We start from the raw sequence: 24,330 nt of genomic DNA, 5'->3' as shown, positions 1-24,330 counted from the left end.
AGAGTGAACAAAGAGAAATAAAGCTACAAAAAGAAAACGTAAACTAATACTCACCATATCCATGAGTGCCTTCTAAAAGGGTACTGGCTGAGGTGCATCATAGATGGGTTTCTGGGAACACCTGGACAGTGTCCCGGCTTCATACCCCCTACCTGTTAACTTAATCTACCTAGCTATCTACATCCAGACAGTCCACAGGCCCCAGAGTATTGTGCATTGTCCCATAGTGCAGTCCACTGCTGTGATGCGCCCATTCAGACCAGTCTGTCAGTAATGAGATCCTTGTGAAGTTACAACTACTCTTATTTGGTCTTCAGACATCACTGCAAAACCCTCTTCCAACAAGGCAATCTTAAAAATCGAGCTATAAAGCACCATAAAATCCATTGAGTTCCACTTGTAAAAATAAAAATCCCAATAAATGTGACGATAAAAAACAAACACAAATAACTAGAAGCAGATTTAAGCCCAGTGTTGACTCTCTCTTTCAGCGACTGAATCTCAGCAGTGCCAGCACACAGGCGGCAACCCAACAGGACCGGCTAGGCTGTCTGGCCACTGCTCTTTTTTTTCGTGGGATTCTTCCGGCAAAGGTTTGGAAATTACTGTCCCACATCCACATGATGAACCGGTTCAGGGACTCATTCCTCCGGAAAACATTCCTTTTCCTGAGAGTCAACGACGCCGGTTAGAGAGGCAGCGGTTGTTACACCAGCATGACAGAGCATGTTGCACACAGAGTCACTCACACACTCACACTTGCTTTCACCCTCTCAGCTTTGCCCCCTTTGTCTCTGTTAGTTTGCGTTTCTCTTTCTGTTCTGCCTTTTCACAACCTCCCAGGAGGGGAAATAAGGAAATGGGAAGGGAAAAAAAAAACAGTGAAGTGCTTCTTCGGTGTCTCCCTTTCTCTCTGTCTCGTTCTTGCCCGTCTACTTCCCCCTCCCTCCTCCTCCTCCTCCTCCTCCTCCTCCTCCTGTCGTGGTGCGTTAGTCAGTGGGATGTCCTGATCCTGAGTAAGAGGTGTGCCTGCTTCTTCAGTATCCGGTTAGCTAAACCTATTGATCCTCTTACATATACTGCTCCACTTCATTTAGACAAGAATGCATATGCACATGTACATTTTCCATAATACATAGAAATGTAATCACATTGAAAATAGGATCATAGTAGACATAGCCTTTTAATAATCTAACACAGTTGCAAGAATAAAATCCTGAGACAAGAGATACAAATATAATCTCAATGTGTCTGGAAAAAAGAAGAGTTTCATATCAACATTTCATATGTAAATCAATGTTACGGTGTTGTTATTTAGTACAGAAAAGGTCTACAAAGCTGTGACTAAAATGACTCCTATTTATTCAAATTTAACAAAAGTTTGACCTTTTCCTAACCCCAACCAAATTACTATCATTGCCTGATCCTACTTACTGGAGGATTAGAATTCCACTTTCTGTTTGAAAAACCCACCTCATACAGAGTAAAAAAAAAAAGTATGCAAAAATATACCATAATGATACTTTAAATAGCCTTGGGATACTGCTGTTTTCAGTGTATTCCATCTAGATTGACCATCCTATGTTATGGATGCGACAGTTTTTATTTTGGCTTGGTATGATAATAGGAAAACAGACCCAAGTACAAAATACAATATAATGCAGAATGTGGAAGCTAATGGGGATCCACATAAAAACACAAATAAACAGATTTTGGAGAGCCACCATATACCTTACCTTAACCTTTTTCCATTTATTGAGGAAAAGCAAGATGCAAAAATGTACACTGTTGCCCATAAAGTTGGATTAAAATATTTTTAACTCTGCCCATGAAATGATTGTGACCATGTGATTTATTCTTGACAGAAAAAGTATAACTAGGACTCAAGGACTGGTCAAAGGTGATTACCGATGTGTATAACTAGGAATAAAATGAGGAATATGTCTAAAAACAGTATCATTCCAACTTTATAGGCAACATTTTCTTTTGTTGACATTGATGAGATGATTATAATTTACTCTTATCATTTTCATGTAAAGCAGTCCATCCATCTAAAGCCTTTACTGTGAGACATAATGTGGGTGAAGTGTTGACAGAACTAGTTCTTGCCATTTCCTCCTCTTCAATCCATCTTGTGCTCTACTTAATGTGTGTTTTTCTCCAATACATCCATCCCTCATCATAATAACACAAGTGCTGTTGATGCCCTGGCAGTTTGTTTTTTTGTTTTTGCTCCTCTAAACACACCCCCTGTCTGTCTCCAGTGCGTGCATGCATGCCGGTGAACCATGAAATTTCTAACCACACAACAAATGCCACCTTATTTCCTTCTGCCACTGCATTTGTATGTGTGACATCGAGTTTGCGTGTGTGTGGCTATAAAACCATGCAGGGGCCTCTCAAAACATGTTTGTTGCAAAAAAAAAAAAAAAAAAAACTTGTTATACAGGATGCGACTGCCCTGACTGCAGTATAATGCATTCCACTGTTCTTACACCAGTGGCTTCAGGCTCCAGATGGAGTCTGTCTATAATCCCACCTATAAGCCAAATAGCAATCAAAAAGAGTAAATGTCACACTGTTTTTACAACGACTTGACTGTGATGGCAAAATGAAAAATCACAGCAAGCCAATCGTATCAAATTCACTGCTACCAGAGCGCACGTCTGGTAAGTGAGTGCGGAAATGTCTGTGTTAGCATGCGTGTGTATGACTGACTTTCCATGAGCATGTCAATTTGTGCATTTGTGTGCGAGTGGTGTTGGCAAGGAAGTTATGAGTCGAGGTTGGGGTTAGCGCACTGAAGTTGTGTCTGTGTGTTTTGCATTAAAATCCATAGCTGTGGCTAAGCTCCAGTTGCTGCGGTCTGAAAAACAGGATCCAGCACTGCTTCTTACACACATCCTGCCCAACACACACGTCAGCAGCCTCTTAACTGCTGCCAAAAGTCAAACCAACTCACAGCCTCTGAAAGCCTGCCCCTTCAGCCACAACAGCCACACATGAATAGGGTGGAGAAGGGCTGAATGTTGAGGAATCTGCTTGCGGGAAAACAAGGACAGAAATGCAGTCCTCTGTGGGGATGTGGGAAGTGTCTGCATGGGAGTGTGTGGAGAGAGAGAGAGAAAATATCAAGGTTAAACAAGAAAAAAAATGGAATCTCTTTCTTTCTGATTTATTCTTCAGAGTCATATCATGTCAGACTTTTTGCGCACAAATGAAAATCTGGGGTCAGTGCTATAGTGGTAATGATAATACGGTACATCCTTGTATGTGTGCTGTGTGTTATTGCATAATGTTTTGCTTTAGGCACTGTTGGCCCCTGCTCTACTCAACACTGCTAAGCTGTCACGACTCATCCTGCAACCCGGCAGAAACAGAGGTGCTGGTGGAGAGAGGAAAAAAAAAAAAAAAGAAACCAAAGAGAAAGCAAAGGCATGAACAAATAGATACAGAAAGCAAGTGATGGGAGGGGGACATGAACAAGAGAAACAGCGTGTGAGTCAAAGGATGAAGTGGATGCACATGCCAGCCAGCGCAGTTAGAAAAAGAATATACGCTATCACAGGGACATATTAGTGCCACAGTATTAACCCACTATCATATGTGACCTCTGCTTGTAAGTGGAATCTTGTATTTTCTATCACATTGTGTTTGAATCAGTGGGTCATTTTCATTACATAAGTGAGTGGATGTGGTTCTCTGTGACAGCACATCTTGAATAGAGCGGCATAATACAGCAGTACAAGTACATATCAGTTACACATGCTAAGGACTTCTCTTCATTTACTGTGTTTGTGGATCAATAGTCTAGAAAAGGCTGAACACAACCTACTGTCAAGAATTAACACAACAACAGGCTACAAGTGACACGACTACATTATGTAACACCAGTTCTTTACAAATACAGTTTTTCTTGATCGCTTGCATAATACAACTGTGTTTATTACATGGCTAAGTACAACGAATTACAACATCATTTGCAGCACATTTAGTTTAAAGGAGTGATATTTTGCTTTTTTTTTTTAATGGAATTATGCATTTTAAAACATTTCCATGTGGTCTACATAAACTGTAAATGCTGTACTTTTAGTGACACTTTTTTATGCTGCTTTTTTTTTTCTTTTTAGATATTTATGCTGTCAGGATTTTTCTTTTATATTTCAGTTTTTATATTGTTTAATATACATTATTTATACTTTTTTATGGCATCTAGGACAATTGCACTTTCAATTTTGTTGTACCTGTACAATGACAATCAAGACATTCTATTCTATTCTATTCTATTCTATTCTATTCTATTCTATTCTATTCTAAATTAAGCAGGAATTAAAACCGGTTATAGAAATCCACTCGATTTTTGCCAAAATGAATATAAAGATAGCTTTGCAGCACCTGAAGGGTTCAAATTCAAACTATTTGAACTATTAGGGTCCACAAATACACAAATAAATGTACCAAAGACTAACAAAAGTGGGTTTAGCAAAATATGACCCCTTTAACATTATTTTACATAGTGTTTAGTGTATTGTCTGAATGCAGCCCTTAGTTAAGATGTAAAAACACATGATTTTGACCTGTAACTTTTAAGTAACTGTAACTTTTAAGCCTGTAATTCTGCATCTGTGTTTCCAGCAAATGGAGAATGTACTTCGGGAAATGTGTCCCGGCGATGGAGCAAACACACCAACAACAAATAACAAGTAAATATCTGAGCACTTAAGTTAAGCGGTTAACAGTGACGTACGAGCTTTACAATCCAATAAGAAAACAACCGAACCTCTCATGAGATAGACAGAAATCTGGACTCTGTGCATTGTTCCTTTGAGGCAGGCCAGCTGTCCATCACTCTGTGTGTCGTTGTGGAAATGCCTTGGGCCCAGTCCTTCTCCTTGCCATTCACAGATGGTTATGCTGTGGCATTTCAGCAAAGGTTAACTCATTCCCCCTTCAATCAGATATTTGTAATTAGATTCCCACATCTAATGGGGACATGAAGTCTTCAAGGGCCATTTGTAGAATGTGAAGAATGTTTAAGTGGCCAAAAAAATTGCTCACTTGTCGAATAGACAGTTTTTTTACTATTATTATTTTCAACAGAATTAGAATCTAACAGATCGAACAGAAAGACTAGGTTATTTAGAGGGAAAAGGAAAAAAAAAGCTTGACCAGATTGGAGTATTAAATCAAAGCCACTTAACAGTATTATGAATATTCAGGTAAAAAACAAAACTACCATTGTGTATGGTAATATCGCTTTTGACTGCTTCATGAAAGCTATTTTAGAGAGCAGGTACAGATGGGAGCGTACCAAAATATCAATGGTCTGTAACCTGAGGCAATCTCCTCTACAACACCATCTGTGCAATGGGTCTCACTAACAGTTGGTGCAATCAACTCTGCTCTTACCTCTGATACCTTCATTATCCCATTTCATTGACAGAGAAAACATCACTTTTTCTCTTTTAAAGTGCCAGTACAGGATTCAGCAGTCACACTTGGAAGTTCCTCATTATGTTATATATGGGTTCGATTAAGCCAAAGTGAATATCAATATGAAACAGTAAATTTGCACACATCATTTATCATGTGGGCTCATTTTTTGGCTAAAGATCTCTATTTTATGGAGCTGTCATCCTTTTTGAAATACCACTTGTCGAAAAAAAAGTTAGTACCAATTTTAGCGATTGTACTTTTTACACCATAGCCATGCCTCAGATATAAAAATAAAGCTTGTATGTATTGACACTAAAAATTACATCTAAAAAATGTGAAAATTTATTCAATCTGTCACATTTAAAAAGACTATCTGTGAACTGTTACCGAGAAATTAGTCTTTATTTGTAATTTACCTATATCAGTATGGACCACCACAAGTTGTACATAACACTGTGTTAGTATTAAATATATTAAATAAAGCACTGTGATCATATCTGGCTTGTTGTTTTAAAAAATAAGTCAACATTTTGGGTGATGCATACGATGGTAAAGAGTCGTCCACATGGCAGCCTGTCCACGTGTTACCACATTCTCATGTCAATAAAACAGAGACTTTTCAATATTTTACTCCAAAATGTATCTTCAGCATAGTTGAACATAATTTCTAAAAGGTTTTGTCCTACTTGATGTCAATTTCTGTCGAGAACCGCATGTTTTGAATGTTTGCGTAAAGCTTAAAACATTTATGTCATTTCAAGTCCACGTGTTACCGAGCAGTAATTTTACATTTTTCACCTAAAAATTTTATCTCTGCACATTTTGTTATACATAATGTTAAAGTGCTTATAAATACTTACTCAGATATGTATAATACATGCATATAAGTTACTCTGCTTACATGACAGAGACTGCTGAACACCAAATGTGTCCATGTGTTACCGCTTGATCAGACTCATGCAAACACTGTAATATTGTACTGAACCTGCCATTAACTGAAACTAAGGTAAAAATACTTACAGCTAAAGAGTGCTATATACAAACATTAAGAGGCTGATTCCTTTTCACTTTCATTGCCCTTACAAAACAATCACTAAAGTGTTAAGTGTGATCTGATTTACTGTATAAGGCTTTTATAACAGGTTTATTGTGAAAGGTGAGTTTCTATAGCAGGAAAGACGTCAACGTGTTGGTTGTACATATGAGTAGAATACATAGGAATTTATTGCAGTCTTCAGTATTTCCTGCTTGATGTCATAAATTGCAGAGGCGTGTCAAAACAAGTGATAAATACAGTGCAGGGAAGCCACTGGCAGAGAAGAAGAAAATGAAGACGTTCATAATTGAATAAATTAACAAGAAACTGAGATGTACTGTACATATTATAATTAGGGAACTGTATTAGACAACAGAATATGAGGATATCTTTGCAAGGTTTGTCTATCTGATGCAACTGCCTGTAATAAAGTACTAATTAGAAGTCCCTGCAGGATTTGGGGTTTTATATTTGCAAACAAGCGCTCACACAAGTGATAAACATAATGAAAGTACATGTCATTTTGATTTGATGGATTACCTATATAGAGGATTTACAACTCTGACATTTATATGGTACATATTGTAGTGTTCCAGCAGTGAGGTAATTGTAAAGTTATGTACAACAGCAGAGGGCTTTATGACAACCATTAAGCTGCAGAAACAAATATGCTGATTAGGGTAACACACTGTGTCCCAGCTGACCTGCCTTGACAAGCTAAAAATGTCACCAAGATATGGACGCCAGGTAACGCTCACAGTAATTATAAAGTGTCTTGTCAATTGACAGCATTGTGTTTTGGATCTGCTGCCATCAGAGCGTAAACAGCAGGCTACCGGCTGGTGTCCTGTGTGCTCTATTGCACATTCCAAGTGCTTTGTAGCCTGGGAAGTAAAGGCAATTTGGAAAGTTATTGACTCTGAGAGGACACTAGTTAGGGTACAGCAGGTTCAGATTCAGTGGTTATCAGTCTGCTACCTCAACTGGTCCCATTTTATAATCTAAGTGCTTATTATGTAATTTCTGTACCTATCATCACTCTGCACTACTGCCAATTAGAAAAAGCTCAAAGGTGGTGGCTACTTATCTGCGTGATCATGAATTTAGTAAAATGCTGCTCTTTGTTTTCTTGTCATTAGTCTTATTGTAATAATCTCTGTGCACATCTCTATTCTTTAGTTGCAATGCTAATGCTCACTTAAAAATGCCATATCTTTTGATCAGTAGAATCACCAAATCAACATTTGCTGTTATTAAGAGAAGAGACGAAACTACCAAAGCTCACGACTGAAACTGTAGAGACTCAAGTCCACTTGATGGTGGTAATGCTCCTTTGAACTGGTTCGACAACTATCAGTAAACACTAAACAATGAGGAAAAGCAGCAGGAAAACAGCACCGATGAGACAGGCTCGGCTCTGTGAGACTAAAGCAACACTGTCATCAGACTTTTTTGCGTGTGTATATGTGGCGTCTATATTCAGTTCAATTCAGTTCAATTCAACTCACTTTGTTTGTCCCCAGGGGGAAATTTAAAGGCACATATGAGCAGGAACCAACACTTAAAAAAAAAAAAAAAAAAAAAGAAATCCAAGAAACAACAGAATAAAGTAAAGATAAAATAACATAGTATTTAATGTATAATAAATACTAATAAGAACAACTGTGTACAATAAATAACAAAGCTGTGCCATTAATATTAATTATTAGGGCAGCTGAGGCTATAAACGGAGCTTACCACCACCAGAGTTGTGAATGCGAGAGCAAATGAATAATGAATCAATAATGTAAAATGCTTTGGGAGCCTTGAAAAGTGCTATAGAAAACTAATCCATAATAATTATTATTATTATTATTATTATTATTATTATTATTATTATTATTATTATTATTATTATTATTATTATTTTTATTATTATTATCAATAAAAAGAAACAAAGATTGAACTGTCCATAGAGGATATAAACATGTGACTGTACATGTTATATTATTTGTGCAGTTTTATTCTCCCAGGTTTGCTCTTGCGTCACCTCAAAAGCATATGAACTTTCCAGGAAAGACAAGAATAATGTGCATCCTCCCTCTCCCTCTGCTGAAATGTGATCCTCTTTGCTGTTGCCGGCTTTGCTCGGCATTAAATCACTCGATTTGTCAGACACCAGTGGCGCCGTTAGCCTCATTAGAACAATATCATAGTGTCACGTTCTTTATTAATGATGCAAAACAAGTTGGATTTATGGCAGCGACGCCATCACTATCATGTTGCTGATACACAACAGTTTTTAATTTGATACAACCTGATGTAATGATGTGGGTTCAGCCAGTTACATAGGACTGAACCGACCAAACTGACTCAAGTGTAGACGTTGTTTTAAGATTCAACCAGCGCACAGATGAATTTCAGGGCATCATACGCTACTGGAGAGACTATACACTCTGAAAAATGAGTGATGCTCCCTCTGTCAACAATATTGTTTCAGTGTTTGAAAAATCCATTTATCTTCCAAATACCATTTGTATTACTGAAGAAATAGAATCATTGTCTGAATAAAGTGAGTTAAATCACTTCAAAAGATCATTTCTGGTTAAAACACACTAGTCAGAACCTTGTGTATTGCTTCACTGTAACTGAAACATTACACTACCTTTACACAGTTAATCGTCACCCTTGCTCATAACCAACACATAAAAATGACAGGAATGTAATTAGCTTTGTGTGATAAATTGTGTTGCTGCAATTGCCTGCTGTTGTATCTTTAACACAATCTCTGTTGACTAAATATAATTAATGGACAAAAGTATTGGAACACGTTGAATTCAGACATTCTTTCTGACAGGGAGCTACAAACAATGACAACAAATGTCATCATCTCTAAAATATTATTCATGGCTCTAAACCGTAAATAATAATTTTTTTACCATGACTAACCATCTACTTTCTTCACAGTTCCATTTCACTCCTATTAAACTTTAAGGAAATATTGATGTTTTATAAAACTACATGGACAAAAGTATCAGAACATCATGGCTACAGCTTGTAAGGTGTCCCTGTTCAATGCTGATTTGCAATATAAACATCTATATTTCCCTAAAGTTTCCTTAAAGAGGTAGAACATTTAAAATTAGACATGGATTTAAAAAATAACCAATGTTGTAAGAAATTACAAAGTAAAGTAAAAACCATCTCTAAGCAAGCTTCCTACAGGTTTCTACAAGTTAAATTTAAGACTTTTTAAGACCTTTTTAAGACTATTTAGAACAGAATTTAATGCCCATTTCACAGCTGTTCCCCTCCACTCGTCTCAATCAGGTAGAGAATGACCTTTTCTCCAACCAGGCATTATTATTCCATTTGCGATTAACTTCACTTGTGAACCATCCCTGAAAGTTCCCAAAGTTAGCTTTCCAACTGCGACCAACAGTTGCAACGTGTTGAGATTGAATGTTCTGTGATCATTTCTCATCGAGGGCTGCAAAGTTATTGATAATTGGTGTGCCTAATTTCAACATAAATTGTCGGGTTGAAAGGAGTGGAACTGGGATTAATGTACTTTCTTTGCAGCTTGGACATTTAAGAGACACATTACAAACAATACAGAGAACGAGTTTATGGAAACATTACTTAAGACCTACCATAAAGACTTTTTTAAGGTACTAAATGCAGATTTGTAAATTCAAGACTTTTAAAACTTTTAAGACCCTGCGGGAACCCTGTCTAAGGCATTTTGGAAGCAAAGATAATTTAAACAAAAATAAGCAATGCCATGATATTTATCACATATATAAAATTATATAATGATGTGCTGATACTATTATTATTTTGTTGTTGTTTTTTGTTGTTGTTGTGTTTTGTTTTGGGGGGGTTTTCTCCTCTTTTTATGTTTAATAGGTCTGTAGGTTTGTTGTGTAAATTTTTTTTTTTTTTATTGTGTCTGTGTGGTTTCCTTATGTCTAAGTACATGTTTATGTAAATGTATAATAAAAACACCTGAAACACTTCTGTCCATATAATGTACGTAAAAATAGTAAATACACAAAAGACACATATCTTTGAAAATGTGAAAACAATATACACTGGATAACCACATCTTCAGCGCTTACACACCATCTCACCGTTGTTGCAGCCTGTTTCTAAATGTATGTAAGCCTGTTGTTTAGCTCTACAGTTTGCTCCCACTCTTCCTCCCTAAATATCTCTATCCATCCCAACCAGTTCGCTCAGCACCCCATTCCTAACCACGATGTCGGCTCTGTTGCTCAACCCCTCCAAAAATAGACTTTTCCTGCATTGCACCATCGTTGTGTCACTGGTGCAGCCAAGGCACTCGGTTGGCTCCTACTGCACCGGCTGACTGTCTCTGAGCCTTAATCACAGCACTGGATGAACTGAGTGCCTATCCGGCTGTGATTAGTGGTTCCCCTGAGGGACAATATGACCCCACGGTGACCTCTGGGACTACACTAATTAATGCAGTTTGAAGGCAAAAACACACATCTATGTACATCTGCACTGGGATTAAGATGTACATCTTTCACAGTCTAGTTTGTTTTAGAAGATTTTATCAAATTCATCAACAGTTAAGAATCTGTAAAACCATCTATAGTAGATTTCTGAATTTAATCACAGTCCCTTTATGTTCTGTTCATACTTTCTTCTTATTATTATGATAAAATCCATTCAAATTATTTCATTGTATTTTACTGTATTCACTGGCAGATCTGAGTCATATGATGACCTTTAGATTTCAGGTTACTTTTCTCCACATTCTGCCTCAAGACTGCATTGAAATATACTATTTACAAGTGGAAATCACATATATATATGAAGAAATTTGTGATAGAATTAATTGCATAGTGTCTTTCTTGCCAATGTTTGTCTCGCATTCCCCTAAATTCCATTAAAGGCCTATTAATTACGAACGAGGAACATCATGTGGAAGATAGCGTGTGGGGGACTCGTGTGACATTAAACTGTTAAAGTAATTACGGTTAGGAGGAGGCATGTACGCAGTGAAATGAGCCAACTCTGAAAATGGCTCATTACATCCAGTCCTGCACTCTTTTTAACTGCCACACACCCATCCAATACTCGCACAACAGACTCATTTGTGAAACAGAATGGATAAAAACACACACAAAAAAAATTCTGCTGACTTTATCAGACTCCACGGAGGATTACAGGAAAAACACTACGTCAGGAATGTAAGAGCGCTATGTTGGAGTGGTGAAGTCGATGTAGACTACACTGCAAAAAATCAAAATCTTACCAAATGTATTTTTCTCATTTCTAGTCAAAATATCTCATCACACTTAAAATAAGACATAATCGCCTAAAGAGTAGAATTAAGAAAAAAATCTTGAATTAACCTAAAAAATCTGCCAATGGAACAAGTGAAAATTATCTTGGTAAGATTTCTTAAAATAAGATTTCAAGATCTATTGTCTAAAAATAAGTTCTTATATCTCACTGAAAAGTTACTCTTTAGGTGATTATGTCTTATTTAAGTGTGATGAGATATTTTGACAAGAAATAAGAAAAATACACTTGGTAGATTTGATTTTTTCAGTGCACTCACATATATTTTGGAAATGTCCCATATATTACTGTGTTTTAGAAGATCATTGGGGACATACTGTACCATGTGTTGGGTTATTCAAGTTCCACTGATTCCTGATATTCTATATCTTGGAACTTTCGGGACACTACCATTTTTAAAAAGGACAAATATCTGATTAAAATACTCTTAATAGCTGCAAAAAAACCCAAAACAAAACAAGGAACTGAGGGAAGGCAACCATTCCATCAAAAAAAACAGTGGCTATCCACAACTGGAGAAATATTCTAATATGGAAAAATTAACACACAGACTGAGACTGCAAGAACCACAACTAGATAAAAAGTGGAATAAATGGACTATATTTTACACAAAATCAATAGACTAGTTGTTGCTACATACACATTGTTCTCATTGTTTGTTTGGTCTTTTTGGGTTGTTTTTTTTTTTTGTTTGTTTCTTCTTTGTTTTTGTTTTTTTTCCAGTTATTATTATAATTGGTCCATAAAACTCAATAAAGATTTAAGTTACAAAAAAAAAAGAGCGCTATTTTGCAAAAGTTGCAGACGAATATCTTACATTGAAAACTCTGTATGTAAAATGCATTGTAGATTGAATCCTTTAGTTGATTTAACCCAAAAAGACCTAAACATCCACCAGCGACACAAAACCAATCTGTTGATCTAAAAATGTTTAATACCTGTTGATCCCCTAATTCTACCATATAGTGTAAATAATTGGTGGTAAAATGCAGTTTGTCATCTTTCATGGTCATCAGATACTGACCCAATTGGATGTTCAGAGGCTCCGTAGTGAACTTAGAAACACTGTCATCTTCTACAACATTGAATTCAGTCATGGCAGTCAGACAGTGGATGGACACACTTGGTTTATGTTTAGTTGAAGATATTTTTGCTGAAAAAGTCACTTTTTTCTTCAGGTTCCTATGATTTTCATATAACAACCCTCAATTGTGAGCTTTATCAACACCTACATGATCATTATATTAAATATCGAAAAATACATGATTTTTACTTAAAAAACACAAAATACAGAGGATAACATTATAACAAACACAAAATACGGAGGATAATCTTATAATAAATGGTGATAAATTGCTTAAGAAGGTTCATAGAGAGGAAAAAATAATTTGAAAACCGCCATAAAGAAGCACTGGGTCTTTATGGGTTAAGAAACAAAATCGTGCATTTTTATGTAATCTCACTGAAAGCACGAATTTCCAGATACGCTTGTAGACAATAGTTTTATGGACAAAAGCTGTTTTGAAAGAGTGATAGGCTTTCAAGTGTCAGATGTGGGAGTTTTACTAGACAAATAGATTCTCAAGCTGTGCAGTATGTCGACTGTTTTCGACAGTACATGGTGCTTAGCTGTTGCCTGAGTGCTTTGAGTGGACCACAGAAGCATACATTAATTAGTGCACTGCCATGAAATGTGGTACCCACATCTGTGTTCCACTCAGGATGAACTGAAATGGCTGTAGACATAACCTTTCTTTGCAGTGGATGCTTTGTTGTTGAAACTAATGATATTCCCAGCAGCTTCAGTTCTACACGCTAATTTTATAGGGGTGCTTTTGTTGTATTTTACCTCCTTTTTGTGCCAGGGAGATAATAAATCATCAATACATGTATACAAAAATAGGTCAAAGGATTTAAAAGTCTTTGAGGCAAATACAATTTTTCATCCGAATTTATGAAAAAAAAAAAAAAACTAAACATAACAAAATAGATAAATATCAGGTAGGTGCCAGTAAAATGTCACCTTATATGCCAATACTAAAGTCTGTTGGTTAATATCAGCAAATAGCGGCTGAGCCAATAGCTCTTAAATGTGTCCCTAACTTTGACCATACTTGTACCAATAACTTAAGAATAAACATGATAATATTTGCGTGTTAGCACAGTTGCTTTATTCATTCCAACTATAGTAAGCAGACGATGTGAGGATCTGAACAAAGCATGTTATGACCCACGGTTGTCTCCCCTAAATTCTCCCCACCAGGTCGCCTTGCTTATAGTGTTAGTTTTTGGCGTGTCACCAGTACATGGCAGGAAAGGCTGAGGAGCACACAGATGCACCCTCATGATCATCACCCCTCATTTACCGCCATGGCTCTCCTGGCATTTAAAAGTCAACTTTCACTATTGTTTCTTCCACACCTTGCCATCTCCAAATGAAATCTGTCAGCCCACTGGAAGCCCAGGCAGTAGGAGTTTTAATTTAAAGGAGTTATATTTTGCTTTTTTTTTTAAAAATTATGCATTTTATGGTCTACATAAACTGTAAATGCTATGCATGGATCTGAATTCTTCATTACTTAAACTTTACAGGCCCATCTTCAACCCTATTTTTGAGTAATGACACGAAAATGGTCATTTTGAGCGCTGGCCCTTTAAATGGTCATGACCCCACCCCCTTCCGGGTTGTTGACTGTGCTGCTCTGTCCCGTTCAGCCACTTGAGTTCGTTAACACAACCAACAACTGAACATTTTAGGTAATCTAGTAGAAAAATGGACATATTTTCAGTTTTTACTACAACTGCTGCTGCAGTTTATTAATTATTATCAATTATTGTATGTCGTACTCAGATAAATGTTCGTCGGAAGTCTTGACCTTATATGTGAAAATTTTGTGATGTAACTAGTTATAAACATAACAAATTAAGAAGGAATTGAAACAGGTTGTAGAAATCCACTCAATTTTTGCTAGAATGAACATTAATATAGCTTTGCAGCACCTGGAGGGTTCAAATTCAAACTTTATGAACTATTAGGATCCAAATACACAAATAAAGGTAACAAAGACTAATAAGAGTGGGTTAAGCAAAATATGACCCCTTTAAGTTCAATGGAATGGGACAAATGGCAAAAGGGCAAGAAAAGAAAAGACAGAATAGAGAAGAGAAGAGACTGTATCTGAACAGAGGACGGTTCAGCTAAATGTTTAACATGATACAATGCTCTACAACTTCAGACAGGATGGAAGGTGAAAAGGGAAATGGAGTATGAAGTTTTCAGTGTTGATTCTGTAGAAGTTCGTGCAGAGCTCTGACAGGAAGCACTGTGTAAGGCTTGTGAGATTGGTGTGAAATCTGTGCAAATCTGTGAACAATTTGTGTGCAGGGTAACAGTTAGCAGATCAAGACCACAAGATCCGCTGTTAAAGTGAAAGAAAGAAAGAAAGAAAGAAAGAAAAGAAGAAGAAAGAAAGAAAGAAAGAAAGAAAGAAAGAAAGAAAGAAAGAAAGAAAGAAAGAAAGAAAGAAAGAAAGAAAGAAAGAAAGAAAGAAAGAAAGAAAGAAGAAGAAGAATCAAAGAGGTGTCCATTACTGATTTCCTTGTGTATGTGTGTCTGTTATAAGAGCAAAATATGTAAGAAAAATAACACAGAAAAACCCACAATACGGTTTACTGGTCATAATTGTTAAAACAGTCACATAAATACAATAAAAACTCTTACTGCGTGGGTACCTTTAATAGGATACGGTTATAAGTCCAGTAAATCCATGGTGTTTTGTATTGTTTATTCACTTACAGTCTTCTTCATGTACTTCATTTCTGATTTCTTAGGTTTACAGCAGGGATTTGAAAAACCTGCAGGGAAAATTTCTGGACAGTCTGCATTTCAGTTATGTTATATGTGTGGGTGTAGAGAGTAATGTGACAATGACAGCATAACAACTTTTACCGAGTCTGTAAAAGTGTTAAATCCTTCCACTTCCTCAAAGCACACAACTGCGGATTCTGTTAGAATAGAAGAAAAAAAAAAAAAATCTGTAGGTCAAATACACTGGATTTTTTCTGTTTGTTTGTCATAATGTTAGTACAGATGGTAATGGTTATTCCATGCTAACAAACAGCTGGTGCCACTGACTCTAAAACAGCTGCTTGTCATGGTGCTGATATGTGCAGTAGGTCATCTAAAACATGTAAAGCTGGCACATTCATCTTGCAAAATGTTAATTAGTTCATTCATACTTACAGTAGGAGTGTAATATGCAGATGAAGCTGAATGAAAGTCACTTACTTAACTACAAGACTAGTCAGATTCTGAAGCAATACATTCATTTTTGTGTTCTACCTCTTCTGTTCACTACCAGACTCTGCCTCTCAGTCTATTTTTTCATTTAACAGAGGTAATAACTCCCTGATGTATCGCTAAATTCTTTCATCGGTGGCTTGGTGTAAAGGGAGTACACATAAAAGAGTCTCATTTTTTTCCACCAACTGTGGCTCCAGCTGTCACATCACAGAAAGGTATGCTGCAGAGAACAAGTGGGTGGGGATGGATGCATGGATTCCAATGCAAGGAAAAACACAGTTTTGAAACAAAAGATAGAAAGAGAGCCAACTAAACACTGTTTGGACGTCTCTACAAGTTGCTGTCTGGTGCATGTTGGTGCATACTTTTCTACCCCGCATCAGTACAAAAGATCCCATAAATCCTACCCAAGCAACACCACACAGCTCAAAAAACTGCTACACTCTGCTCATGCATACAAAAACAACAAAAAAAAGGATGTGAGAAAAAAAGAGAGTGAGAAAAAGGGTAATAGTGTGAGAACAGCATGTTACATAACCGATAGAAGCAGCATGGGAGCTACCAAAGGGGAGCTCCTGGGCTTCTGCAAGTCGCAGAATGACGCATTGCCCTGACACACACACACACACACACACACACACACACTTACACACATGCCACCCTCACTGCAGCAAATGACACACACACAGCGATGTGCTTCACGCAAGAGAAGCCACTCCCGCGCATTTATCATAATTTAGCTCATGGCACCCGAAGTGGTTCTACATTTTATTACAGAATTCCCTACCAGCAGAAATGCAACATGTGCAATCAGTTTAATCCATAAGCTATATCAATGACACAGGTCCCGGCAGTTCACAGGCAGGTGAAATGATAAGTGGTCTTTTGCACAGGCGGCTGGAGTGATATTTTGCCGTTTCCTACATCCAAGCTAAGGCAAAGGCAAGTTTATTTATGCAGCACATTTCAACACAAAGGCAACTGAGTGTGCTTTACATACATAAACGGAACATCTAGAGGAAAATAAAAACAAGCACTTGAACAATAGATAAAATATAGAAAAAAACACAACTGACGGAGACAGCATACAATCGTATTCAAAGACAATAAAACATCTAAAACTAAAATAGATGAGATGATAGATAGATGAGAAAAGAATATACAGCAACCCAGACTTACATACCAATACACTTATAGTGCAATAAGCGTAACATGCACAGATGTATTTAAGTAAAATTAGACGTATTTTGGTTAAGCCCTGTAGCGCTGCATTATGTAATAACGGTGCAATATGTAATAATGTAATAATTTTCCTCCTCATTATGTAATAATGCCACATTCAGTAATAACGCTGCATTCTGTACTAAAATTCTTGAATGCATTTTGTAATAAACTTTGCCGCATTTTGTAATAACGTATACGTATTGTGTCTTCCAAATTTCAGTGCACCAGTAAGTTTCTTGTCAGTAATACTTAATTAGTGCCGCTTTTGGCTGGATCCCAATTCATCCCTTGGCTCTCCCCTTTACTCTTACCCCTCTTCTTTGCACGTACACGTGAAGGGGTAGTGTTGTCCTGATTCTCAATAAGATGGAGGGGAAGGGCTAAGGCGGTGGGCTGTACAGCCTTCAAATATTTCAGGACCACACTACGAACGGAGGGGTAGGATAAAGTTCCCATAATTCCGTTTTGAATCATTGGCAAGATGGAGGTAAACACAGCCAAAAAGTGCAGCAGTGTGATGAAAGAAACACAAATGTATGTATTTTCTTCGTGAACAACTTAATCATTTGATCGACCGTTTAATGCCATTTTAATGCGTTGTAGACTGCATTTCTGATAGCCGCAAAAAGATGACCAAAGCCCATGCAACAGAGATGGTTACAGGTACTGACAGCATGGTGAATACTTTCGGAAACAAAAATGTTGCATCTGTTAATAGTGGCATTGATGACTGCTGATGATGTAACAGGTCGTGAAGGGTTGTCCCATTTCATAGGGGAATGTTTCAACCCCTACCCCTTGCAGCTCCATTTCAACAGGTAGTGCCAAGTGCAAGGGCCAAGGGGTAGGGGTAAGGGGGAGGGCTAAGTGGTGAATTGGGATTGGGCTGTTGTCTCTAACTTTCAAACACATTTTCCATTTTAATGAATGCAGTTACATTTGATTTAGGTTTGACCAATGAAACATCCTACTAGTTTTTTTTTTTTTTTTAATTAAATCTAATTAAGCTGGAAAGCTTACTGTTGTTCTGCTGGTAGGATGGTTTTTCCAATCAAGGCATCAATTTTGATGGCGTATTACATAACTCACCAAATTATTACATTTCCTTAAAAAAAAAAACTGCTACACCGGGCAGTTTGTAATAAGTGTTATTGCAAAGTTATTGCAAAATGCGGCAAAGTTTATTATAAAATGCGTTCAATAATTTTATTACAAAATGCAGCATTATTACAAAATGCAGCATTATTACATAATGCGGTGAAAAATGATTACATTATTATATATTGCACCGTTATTACATAATACAGCGCTACAAGCCCAGATCCCCCAGGTAGGGTCATTTGATAATCTATTTAAGTAGAATCACAATCAATGAACTGAATCGCAGCCTTTAAGTCTCTAACAAAATACAGGCAAGTTCCAACTAAACTAAATTCTTTTCTAGTTTTCTCTGGTTTCTGGAGGCTTAAGCTGTCTGTGATGACTTTTAGGTTTGCATTTTTGCATACTTTTGGACTGAAATCCAGTTGAAGTACACAAACATATAACTTTCATGCACATACAGATGTAGTGTTTCCACTGATTACCTGGATTGTGGTCAAATATTGTGCCCCGTCAAAGTTTTATAATAAATCAATAACATTTTCACACTAGCACAAATTTTAAGCATCTCTGTAAATGAGACGGACCCACAGCTGATGCACCTATAGTAAGTCTTCATCATTATTTCTTCAACAGCAGCAAAAACAGCATGCACTACAAACTCTGCAAGTTAAAGCTGCAGTATGTAGGAATTATGTTCTAAGTAACTGTAAAATTGCCTTGACTGTCACCAGACATTAAGGAATCATGTTCATTTCAAATACTGATCTCACTGACAGTAGTAGTCCAGCCAGAATATGTGCATTTGAAAAGCTCAGTGTCAGCCCTGAAATGATGTTTATGTTGACATTGTGTGTTTTGGTCTGATGCCCCGCCCATCACCTGTCTGCTAATCACAGTCAGAAGCCTTTCAGCATCCAGGTTGCCAGAACCCCGTGGGCTGCAGCTGGAACATTTCTGGTCACAAATGTCTGACGTTATTAAACCTAAAAGGACTTTTATTATTCCCAAATACATCGTGACAAAGTGAGAAATGAAACAAGGAGATGTATAGGAGATGATTTAGAAACATGGAGACGGCTGAAAGAGGAGAAGGATTTGAAGACCGACGCCGGCCCTGCCTTAGTCTGACCACCGGTAAGAGCCACTCAGAGCCGGGGTCGCGGCCTCTTCACCTGGTCCCTTCTTCCGGGGCCGGGCAGCAGTCTCTTCTCCTGGCCCCGGTGAAGAGACTGCCAGTCCCGGACTCGTGAACAGACCAGGTACCGGTGTAGGACTTGCCTCTTGCCATGGTAGCTCCTTGTAGTTCAGTGTTTTCTGTGGAAGTGACCTGTTCATTTAGCGGTGTGTAATCCGAACAAGGGGGGGGGGGGGGGGGGGGGTTCGGTCCGTGGTTCGGTCGGGGGGGGATCGGTAGCTCGGGTGTCCATGGTTCGGTCGGGGGGTTCGGTTGGTAGTTCGGCGTCTGTGGTTCGGTGTGTGTGTGGGGGATCAGTAGTCCGGAAAGTGGGGGGGGCGGGGGTTCGGTAGTCCGGTGTCCGTGGTTCGGCGGTGGTGGTGGGGGTGTCGGTAGTTCGGCGTCCGTGGTTCGGTGGTGGTGGTGGTGGTGGGGGGGTTAGAGCTCCTGAATCTTCGCAAATTTTCATTTGACTGTGCAGGACGTTTGTTCTGGCCTGTTATATATTAGACTTATGTAGAGTAAGTCTGGTGATGATTTTTTTGTATGAAATTTATGGTGTGGTGGCAAGGACGAGAGGAAACGCTAGTAGTGGATGCTCATGCGGGATCTGGCAACCCCTAGCCTGGGCGGAGGAGGAGAGGATACCACGTTCTACAGTATTTTGAATGTAATTGCAGTACCAGTTTTGGCCACAATCCTACATACTGCAGCTTTAATGTAGAATAAACCGGAACACTTTAGTGCAGACAGATGTTACAAAAGTATTTCTGTCAATTGAGAGAAATAAAGTCAGTAACCTAGCAACCTGTGAGATTAATACAAACCCACATGGATCAATCCATAGTTCGCAAGATACCACCCTTATGCTGATAAAAGGCCCTTTTAAAACAGCTGTTAACAGTGTAGGAAAGTTGTGACAGCACTGTTATTTATTTTTTAATAACACAACATGATTCCCTGAAACGCAGATCTGACACAATTACAGTAAGTCACAATTTAATATCATGAGATCACCCACTCCTAGCTAAAAACATCACACTGAACATGCTATTTTATATAATTAACACAACAGAACAACAACATAAAACACACATACACTAAAGACGTTCACCAGCAATAGATTTTTAAAGGCTGATATGATGTTAGTTTAGTTTTATTTCGAGCACATAGAATCATCAGATAACAAAGAACCATACAACATGGTCAAACTAAATTTTTCAGCGCTGGAAAAGGAGTGGGAAGAAGTATAACTCATAGACTCCCACCCCTCTTTTTACAAACTAATAATTAAATTAATTCTGCTTCCTTTGCTTTGTTTACACACTTTTTTTTCTGTATATTTTTACAATAAGACAAAGCATCCATACAAATCATTCACATACACTGTAAGAATAGAGAATAGTTTCTTACAGGAAAAAAGCTGTTGGTAATATTTTACATAATAAGAAACTAGATAAATGATGAATTGAACATCTAGGTTGAAGTAATAAACACCTAAATGAATCAATCAATCAATATATAAACTAGAAATTAGCATCAAACTAGTTAGCATAAAACAGCTCAAAGCCATTGAGCGCTGTTAATGCCAAGTTGGGCTGCTAATTGGGTAAATAAAATCCAAAATCAAACAAACGATAAGTCAGCTGCCAAAATCATTTCCATTCAATGTAAGCAATATATTTGTATCTTACCAAGTGAAAGTATATTAACACTGTAAATAGCTTAATTTCTTGTGACACTTTTCTCTCTTTGCTTTTCACAAGACGCAAATCTGCTAAACGAAGTGTAGCACCATTGCAATTACTTTTCCCTGGCAACTAATTTTATTCACGGGCAGGCAGGAAGACATACAAATTCACAGCCAACACAATGACGTCGCGCTAATGTCGGATGGACTGATGAGCTATGAGGAGAGCAACCTGCATTCTTCCCATCTGGGATCATAGGAGCGAGCTTCTGCAGAGCACTTTGCTCTAAACACAGGAAATCAATATCCTGCAAGTTAATGAGATACACCCCCTAACCTCAGCATCTGATTAGATAAACAGATTAGCAGCAAAACACAACACCACCATTAGGAGGAAGCAGTGCAAACACACACTCTTCAAGCCCGTCACATTATACCAACACAGACAAACTAACAGTTAGTGACAGACAATAACTAATAATTCATTATCTGCTTGTGTTTCATAATTACTAACAATTCTAAATGGAAACATACACACTTACAGTTAAAATGGTTTTATGGTATAGTTATTAGGTGGCACACTTACAAGTACAGGCTCAGATCACAACAAAATCAACAGCGATTACCTTTTGAGACTTCTTGTGTTCTGATAAAATCTTGGGTGTTGTGTTACTTACCTAGAAAGAGAAAAGATGGATGGAGAAAGAGGGAGAGGGAAGGAGAAAAAGGGATATACATGAGTTATCGGGACAATGTATTGAATACACTGAGATGTAATTTGCACTTAAACAAGCATAGGGGGTACACTGCCTATGACACATGTACACAGCAGAATAATGAGAATGGCTATGGGCTATATATCAATAGGCTGCAGCGGTGTGAAAACCGCGCTCTCCTGACTCTCATTCTTTTACAATCTAAAGGCAACTATATTGATCAGTCAGGCTTCACATACTCAGCTCTCCTGTGTTTCCTCACAGCCTTCACCTTCTTGTCTAATTTGCCCTCAGTCCTTTTCCTTGAATGAAGTCACAAATGCTGTCAAATCAACTGATGTGGAGTGAATGAGACTTCCCTTGCTTTTTGGGAGCAATGCGACCTAAATGTGCTAGAAATGTATCTAAAGGAAATGACTCCAAAGATCAGTCATTAAGATGTGCAGCTATTTCATGAATGTAGTGGTATGAATGGATAAATGGCATATTTTTTAGCATAAAAATAATGGAAAATAGTAAGAAGAAGAACAAGAAGACGAAGAATGATAGAAAAAACAGCAAATTATCAGCTGTCCAGTGAGCTAAAACTTAACCCACACCAGCCGGTATAATGATAAGCAGAGGCTTCATAAAAATATGCACAAGTAGACAGGTACATGGAAGATGACTCTCTTACTCAATTATACCTGGCACAGAGCCGGAGAACCACATTTGGCTGGTAAATTTAGATTCCAAACTAGTCCTAAAAACCTACAGCATGACAAGTATGAGAAGTCTGAGCCTCTAGAATTACAGATCCTATCAAATGTTGACACAGACCTTTAGAATTAAAAAAATGACAAATAATTTGGCTTTAATTCTATTAACACAGACTGAGCTGGTTTAATTGGCTTTCGAAGGTAAAGGGAACATTATGTTTTACTGTCTTGAGCCATGTCTACACGAAACCGCATCTTTTCCTAGCTGATCTTTTTCTTTGTCATTTTCAAAAAAGTGCTCCGTAAACACGGAGTCGTTTCAGCAAATATCTGTGTCCACACGAAACCACTGAAAATGATGTAGTACAAATTCCAGGCCTGTGTGTGGCGTTGTAATGCTCTCACAAAAAACGGAGAAGAAGATGTGGAGCATGTGCATAAAGCTTGTGCCATAGCTACAGAAAACAACAACAACAACTCTCTGCAGTAGATAAGAGAGCATGTGGTGAATAATATAATCTGTGGTTGTTTGTTGCTCATTGTAATGAAATAGAAGCTGAAGACTGATTCAATATTTCCAATAAGCTCAATAGCTGTTGTAGCACAAGTACAACTCTGTAGTCCACCATTGCGGTTGTTGTGAAGTGGCGTCTTGCATCTGGGGTGAAAAGGTAGAGAGGTGGGGCTATGACATCATTGTTTCAGAAAAGTTGCAGTTTGGTCGTACAGACAAAGACATAAAACCGGCATTTTCAAATTTATCCACTCTGGGACATTCTGGGAAGTTGCGGATTCAGTGACTGAAAACGCCGGCCTACCCAATACAAAACATTTGCGGATATGACTGAAACCGTATTCGTATGGACAGGGCCTGAATGCTACATTACATTCTACAGGGTGTCCCATTAGTCTCCATTCATAGGAGACATAATACATATGGTTCTAACATGTATTTCTTTATATTTCTTCTTTATTGTTCTTCAGCAGTGGAGGACACGCATTGAAATGTGTTCCCAACAAAATGGAAGTCATATAGAGCATATTATATAAATAAAAATGGTTTATGTCAAGAAACATTTATTTTTCTTATGCATGGAGACTTATGGGACACCCTGTATTTAATCCCACTCTTGACAGTTTGCAGTGTTTAAGCCTCTGTTATTGATCCTAGTGCTAATTACTCAAAAATAGAGATATAAATGAAATGTTAAGGACTCTTTCAGTCCACCTTTAGCACGAGAATATCTTTAAGCTGTTCGTTTTTAAATGGCTTTTAATGAAAGACGCTGGAGTCATTTCATCCGTCCACAAATGGCATTTATGGAGGTTAGATTTATGGAGGCAGTGGTTTTACAAGCATTGAAGACGTAAGCTTTAAAAACATACGCAGGCTCTCTAATGCAGTAATCAGTCACTAACAAACTGCTAGATATAAACTTTATGAATTCATGTCTGCTTGACTGAATTGATAGAATAGGGGAGAATATTATGTTCTTTCTGTTCGGCTGCGTTAAAGCCCGTATGTCACCACTACACAAGCTCCGTGACTCAAGATGCTGGACATAAGCGCGGCCTTTAGCTCGCACCCACGATGAGCTCATTCTATACTTCTCCCGCTTACATTTGGTGCCAA

The 24,330-nt window shown here is 37.8% G+C and overlaps 1 protein-coding gene across 4 annotated transcripts in view; it reads right to left on the bottom strand.

The window, feature by feature from the left end:
* pde4d (phosphodiesterase 4D, cAMP-specific) overlaps positions 1-24,330 on the bottom strand; it is a 213,213-nt gene that overhangs the window by 69,215 nt on the left and 119,668 nt on the right. The window contains exon 1 of one of the 4 annotated variants that reach the window (XM_030143588.1): positions 55-935. The exons of the other annotated variants lie outside the window; for them this stretch is intronic. Coding sequence (XP_029999448.1) covers positions 55-143 — 89 coding nt within the window. The 5' untranslated portion in view covers positions 144-935. Of the gene's footprint in view, positions 1-54; positions 936-24,330 lie in introns of those variants that run through there. 4 annotated transcript variants of the gene reach the window in all.

The sequence above is a fragment of the Sphaeramia orbicularis genome, chromosome 9, assembly GCF_902148855.1.
Source record: "Sphaeramia orbicularis chromosome 9, fSphaOr1.1, whole genome shotgun sequence".
Lineage (NCBI taxonomy): Eukaryota > Metazoa > Chordata > Actinopteri > Kurtiformes > Apogonidae > Sphaeramia > Sphaeramia orbicularis.
Note: the sequence above shows the minus strand (reverse complement) of the source record. Positions and strands in the feature narration are given on the sequence as shown.